This window comes from Catharus ustulatus, chromosome 7 (genome assembly GCF_009819885.2).
Source record: "Catharus ustulatus isolate bCatUst1 chromosome 7, bCatUst1.pri.v2, whole genome shotgun sequence".
NCBI classification, from domain to species: domain Eukaryota; kingdom Metazoa; phylum Chordata; class Aves; order Passeriformes; family Turdidae; genus Catharus; species Catharus ustulatus.
The window spans coordinates 8,034,388-8,041,000 of NC_046227.1; the positions used below are offsets into that span (position 1 = coordinate 8,034,388).

The window sequence follows — 6,613 nt, forward strand, 5'->3', positions numbered from 1 at the left end:
TTTGGCTTGTGGCAGAAGCTCTGAACAAAAATACAAAAATGGTTGGTGGAAGAAGCAGAATCACTCAATGCCAGTCTCTGAAACACTGGTGGGGAGGGTCTGGGGTGTGATGGCAGGTTTGCCACATTTCAGGGTGTTGTGGAGAGCTTGACCAGGGGCCCAGCCCCAGGTTTGGGACAGCCCAGCAGGGCAGAGCCCCCTGAGAAGGGAGGGAGTCCTGCAGGTCTTCATCTTACAGCCCTCATCGTGCAAACTGGAAAGGAGCTGCAGGAGTTTGTGGGTGCTGGGGTGAGGGTGGCTCTGTGTCCCCTTTGCGTTTCCATCCTGGCCTTTGTGCCTCCTTCTCCTCCAGGCTCTCTTTGCGTCAGTGCCTATCTGAGGTGTAAAAAACAACAACAATTCCACGGCTTTGGTTTAGAAGAGGCGCAGATGTTGGCTCATCTGTGGCCCTGCGAAAATACACCAGTGCTCTTGCAGAAGTCTGTGGGAGACGTGCTTGTGGGTGGGGATTTTTCATCTTGTTTGTTTCTCCTTCTGGTTGTAGAAGGTCAGTGCAGCATCAGCTCCCTCTTTTATCTCTGTTACTTGGCTGGTGACAGCGACAGAGCTTTGTAGACTCAGAAAAGCAAAGCAGCATTTAGAAAGTTTACTGGAAATTACTGTGAAATGGTGCCTAGAAGTGGCTGGGTCAATTTATGAAAGGAACTGATGTGGATACCTAAAATCATCTAGCTTGTAATTTTTGGCTCTTGTTAAAAACTGCAGAGTTGTCATAGCCAGAATGTATTTAAAATATTCATGAGACAGGGTTGGTGTACTCTGACAGTGTCATTTCTTACTGGAGTAATTAATACAGCTGAGAAAAAGCACTAATTGCCAGAGACTTTACCTGTGTCATGCTTTAAGCTCATATTTATCTGAAAAGATCCAACTTTATCTGCCTGGAAACCTTGCTTATTATATAACAGAACTGCTTAAAATGGTTTATTTGAGGAAAGTCTGTATGTTGGATGTATGCAAAGATAATCTGTAATACGTAGGAAAAAGGGTGCAATTTCTTCTCTTCTGCTGACATAGATTTCCTCCTGGCATTAAGAATCTTTGCAGTTATAAAAAAAGAAAATCCTACTTTACCAGAGTGAGTTTGCCTTATGAGGAGTCATGGCTTTATAAATTATGCAGTGATGCTGTCTGTGCAATTCAATACTTGGTGTCATTGGGCAACTGAAGAGAGAACTAGGGCTTGCCCTTAGAGCAAGGCTCATATTTTTTACCACAACAGAGCAGACATTCACTGGTTTTAGTTCTTTTACTGTCCTTAAATACTTCAGCCTTGGAAAGACAGACCTTGCAGTGCTGGTAGCAGAGCAAGCTGTACTGCAGTGTGGTCAGGCAAGGAGATACAATTAACAACTTCATGAGCACTGGACCAGCTGGCCCCGCTGGGTTTTCTTTTTGAGGAAAGGAGATCAGTAAACTGGAACTTGATCTTTCCTTGTAGGTGAAGTCTGTGATAAATCTGCTGTTTGCTGCCTACACAGGGGACGTGTCTGCACTCCGGAGGTAAAAGTCAGTGGGGGTTTGGGAATAGGAATGCTGCTTGTTTGGTTCCTGCTGTTGCTGTTTATTTAGGAACAGGCACGTGCACTGTCTGTGTTGGGGACACTGAGCTGCACGAGCTAGACATTGTGTTCACTCAAAACCCAACCAAAAGACCCAAATCTAACCATCAAAAAGGTGCCCTCACACTATCTTGAATCCCATTGTGTTCCATTTCTTTGGATCACAGTAAAACAGCTTCTTCTTTAACCATTTTTTAATAGCAATGGCAGAAAATCCTGTCTGTACTCTCACCTGCTTTAATATTCAGTTCTGAGAGGGCCACAAAAATTCAGGTTGGAAAATACACATTGTTATTGGACAGGTTAGGACATCTAGCTTTGCTTTTTAAATCTGGAAGAAAATCTGGAAAGGTTTAAAGTAATAATGGTAGGAAACTAAATAAGAATTAATTTGGCTAGACTAGATATGTAGATATAATTAGAGGGTGGAAAAATGTATATAGTTTAACTCTGCTGTCCCAGGGCATATCATAGTGTGAAGCAAGAACTCTCCCAATCCCTTAATGCTGCTCAGGATTTTCAGGCTTGGGAGACTTCCTGGGTATAAATTTACTTTGCCTTACGTGGCTTAGCTTGTCCGTGTACAATTTTAAGTCGTGTATGTTGACTGTTATGTTTTCTGCAAAGCTGTTTTATTTTTACTTATGACAACTGAAGAGCAGAAAGAAAGTTAAGGCACTGAGCTGGTTTTAAAGTCAAAGCCCCTTTCATGATCAGGAGAGGGATGATGTGCTCATGGTGCTGCCACATCCTCTTGTGGCAGAGCAATGTCATTCCATGCTGGTTTTGTCACGTGCTTTAAATTGTGTGAGACTCACCTCTGCAATCTTTTATTTTGTTTTGTTTTTAAGGTTTGCTCTGTCAGGAATGGATATGGAGCAAAGAGACTATGACTCACGGACAGCCCTGCATGTGGCAGCTGCAGAAGGTACTGTCTCCTCACACAGCATTTGCTGTCTGTCTGTCTGTCTGCCTGCTTGCTTTAGAGCATCCTTGCTGTCTCTGTGCATAGCTGCTTTTGTCTGTGCATACATGGATATAGAGAAGTACAGGCACTCACAGAGCTGCTTTTCCTGTAGGACACGTGGATGTTGTTAAGTTCCTGCTGGAAGCGTGCAAAGTGAATCCTTTCCCCAAAGACAGGTGAGTGTTTTTATTGCTGGTTTGGAGGAAAGATGCTCCAGTAACATGTGTCTAGTCCCTGTGAAGAGAGGTGCCTGTCAAATAAGAGTGGAATGTATTGAGCCAGTCCACTGAAGCAGGGAAATGGGATCCTACTGGTTCTCTGTAGGTTCTGCAGACTGAGCAGGAATGAAAAATGAACCACTAAACCCATTATTTCAAAGGTTATGCTCAGCTTAATGCAGTTCCACAGTTACTGAACGGAGTGTGATCTGTGTGCTAAGCTATTAGTGCAGTATGTAAAGAACTGGATTTGTGGTGCTTTTTGGCTCTGTGCTTAACGTGCTGATCTCAAAAACACTGTGCTGCTTTTTGTAGGTGGAATAACACTCCCATGGATGAAGCTTTACATTTTGGACACCATGATGTTTTTAAAATTCTTCAAGAATATCAGGTCCAATACACGCCATCAGAGGATAACAACGATGGGAAAGAGAACCGAACGGTTCATAAAAATCTGGATGGCTTACTATAATCATCTTCAGCTAGATCCTAAGAATCCAGTCACTTACCTATTTAATTGTGGTATGCATAAGTAATGAAGAGCGTGTGTGTTTCTATCTGATAGTGGTATATATTTTACAGAAGCCTCTGTTACTTCAGTGTTACGTTACAGGAGTTTCTATACGCACAGGACAAATCCAATCTCTTCAAAAGAAACAAAACCAACTAAGAATCTCCCTCCATAATGTGAGCAATATTACCTCATGCTGCATATAATTGATGTATAAAAATATTTAGCTGTTGTTGGCTTTACTGTGCACTACTTAATTTATTTTTGTGTTCTATGTGAACTCTAGTCTGTGGTCAGGAACTTTTCTGCTGAATTTTTGTTTCTTTATTCCTCTGTTTCCAGTATGGCCAGGATGAGCCAGAGTACTGTCAGGTATGAGCGTCAGTGAGGTTTTTTGAAAGCTGAGGATGCTGATGTAGATTTAGGCTGGGTGTGTTAAATAAGGATCTGCACTTATCTTTGGGAAAAAATAGAAAAAAAAGAATTCCACACAACCTTGTTTACATAATATAAATATCACAGAGTATATAGGTGACACTTGTCAATGGTCTTGGCTTGTTCTTAGAGATAGTCTTGTCAGGGAATGTGTTTTGAGGTTTGTTTGACCAAATGGCGTAGGGGAATGTGACTTGTAGCTCGGGTGTGTAGTGGGATTTTTGTCTTGGGAGCGTTTCTCTCAGTTCCCTTTGTCTTGCCTCCCTCCTCTCTCTCCTTGTTCAGCTGCTAAAGTACTTCCCTGTGGCCGGGGAACGCGGGTGCTTCCGCTCCATGCAGGTGTTCCTTGCAGGTCTATTGCACTACCCCTGGGGGGCTGGCTGGCAGTGCTGCTCTGGCGGCTGCCCCGGCAGCCAGCGAGGGCAGTGGAGGTGCTTGGAAGGCAAAGAACCAAACCAAATACTACACGTCAATCTGAGCTCATCTAGGCTTGCAGCGAGGAACACGGATGGAGTGAAACAGCTTTAAGGAGCATAGAGCCAATCAAAACAGGAGCAGAGCAGGAGATAAGCCAGGTTTTGGGGTATGTTCTCTTCTTGCACTGCCATCAACCAGGGAGCAGGATATTGCATCACTGGGATTCCCCTGGTGTGGGACAGGAGTTCAGCACCAGGAACACAAGTAAGTAAATGCCTTTTGTGGTGGATGGTGGCATTCGTTGTCTTGCCACTGAAGCCAGCGTGGCACGTGCCCTGTTGTAGATGCAGGTATTTGTAGTTTGCAGAAGTCCAATATTGCCACAGCCCCCTGTCCCATGTACAATTGCTTCTGCCAGTAGTGTGGCATAAAACCTCAGAAGTGAGCAGTCACTTCAGATACTCACAAAACACTACAGTTGTTGGACGTAGGCAAGGATTTTAGCACAAGAGTTTTAGGCAGGAATCATTTAGCACATGGAAAAGGAGATTGTGCTCGAGAATTGTGTATATGGTGGTTTTTCTTCTAGCATGTAGTGTACAAGTCATTAGTAGATCTCAGAGTTCAAATTTTCTGTGTTTTGGCACCAAAATCTCTTGAAATAATGCCCAAATTCTTCCTGGAATGGCCCAAGCACTTTATAAAGATCATCTGAACCACATTACCCTCCTTTAGCAATGAGTACACTAAGGTTTGGAGAGAAGTAACTTCTCCAGAGCGACCCAGCAGGTCAGTATAGTTGAGAATAAATCCTTTCAAGTTCCTGTACAGTCTCTTGTGGAAATGCCATACTGCCTCCCTGCAGGGGGGACAAGCCACATGGAAAAGTGCTTGGTACTCATCACAAGCAGTGACTGTCTTCATCATGATGAAATCTTCAAAGAGTCTGAAAGTCTGAAGCCCTCAAACAGCACCTCGAAGCTGGCTGGCATGGTTATCAAACACTTTTTCTCAAGAATCCTCTTGTTCTTAAGCTGGTTGAGTTTGTTTTTTTGGTTGCTTTTTGGTTTTTCTTCTGAAGATCAGCTATTTTTCTGAAAGCTTTTAACCCATTCTGTCATTCACATCCTGTGTCATGGCCACCCCTGTTGTTACCAAGAACTAAATGGAATGGCCTCTGGCTCTTTGCTGAGCCACACCAGTCACTGGGTAGCACAAAACAACAGATTTATGGGCTTCGGTGTAAAGGAATATTTTCAGATGGATCCTAGTTCAGAATTACCAGTTTCAGTGCTAATCTTCCCTATTTTGCCCCTGTTACAATACATTCTAATAGCTTCTCAGAAAAATACCTGATTTAGCTTTATTTAACTGGCATTGCGTTGTTCAAACTGGCATTGTTAAACATAGGTATATTCTATAGAACACATGATACAAACAAACCAAAACCAAAAGAAGGATTTTAACTGAGCTAACATTGAAGATCATAGCTGTCCCTAAACTTAATGCTTTCATACCGAGTGCTTTTAGCCAGTCTTAGCTTCAGTGCATTTTTGCTGGTTAGTTTTAGTATTTTCTCATTGTGAGAAGATGGATTATTTTGTAATGTCCAATTCAGCGATGCAGCTACTTAGACATGGCGTTATTTATAAATATAAATATATGCAGTACATTGGTTTGGCTGTTTATCATTCATGACACTGACATGTAGATTTTACAGTAAATAGCTTTTGGTTATCTTATCCAACGCTGACTTCCTTATGCTCCAAAGAAGATTGCCCCACTCCTTTGTTTTTATGTCATCTATGTTTCTTCTGTATCACAACCTAAAATCGTTCAGCTAACTTAATGCTTTGTACTCAGAAATATTGTGGTAGTCTTAGCATTAATTAGCCTTTGTGAACAAACTGTATTGTACCAGATTTTTTTTTTGCTTCAGAGCTGGACTATCCGTGACTATACTTACTGGCAGTGTACTTCTGGTCATTGTAACTGACTGGGCTGATCTTGACTTTTAGATTCTGTATTGTGGGGACTAGACAGTGATGAATGTATTTCTAGCAGTTTCCCATGAATGAATCTAAACTTGAGCTGTACTGGTTCTGAAAATGAAAGTTATTTATTTTAAGAAATAAAATCCAGATAGTGTTGCTTTTTACAGCATAATAAATGGAAATACCAAGATGATGGTGGTGCTGGTGGGTTTTATTGGTTATCTGTGGGACTGCCACTGAAATAAGTCTTCAGCTGTGGGAAGGCTGCCCTGGAAAATATACTCTGGTCATTTCCATTGTGCAAAGCATACAGGAAGGCAGAATGAATTTCTGTCATGTAGTGTTTTTCTGATTTTGGTTGGTGTTTATTTTGAAACCTGTACTTGCAGAGCTGTGTCCTTTCACTGGTTGCTAAACAGGTCTAGCTTTCTCTTGACTTACTCCTGCTA

The 6,613-nt window shown here is 42.2% G+C and overlaps 1 protein-coding gene across 1 annotated transcript in view; it reads left to right on the plus strand.

The window, feature by feature from the left end:
* GLS (glutaminase) overlaps window positions 1–6,354 on the plus strand; it is a 61,334-nt gene extending 54,980 nt beyond the window's left edge. The window contains exons 15-18 of the mRNA XM_033064799.2: window positions 1,502–1,563; window positions 2,474–2,550; window positions 2,702–2,765; window positions 3,123–6,354. Of these exons, the coding sequence (XP_032920690.1) occupies window positions 1,502–1,563; window positions 2,474–2,550; window positions 2,702–2,765; window positions 3,123–3,279 (360 nt within the window). The 3' untranslated portion in view covers window positions 3,280–6,354. The remainder of the gene's footprint in view (window positions 1–1,501; window positions 1,564–2,473; window positions 2,551–2,701; window positions 2,766–3,122) is intronic.
* The last annotated feature ends 259 nt before the right edge of the window (window positions 6,355–6,613 follow it).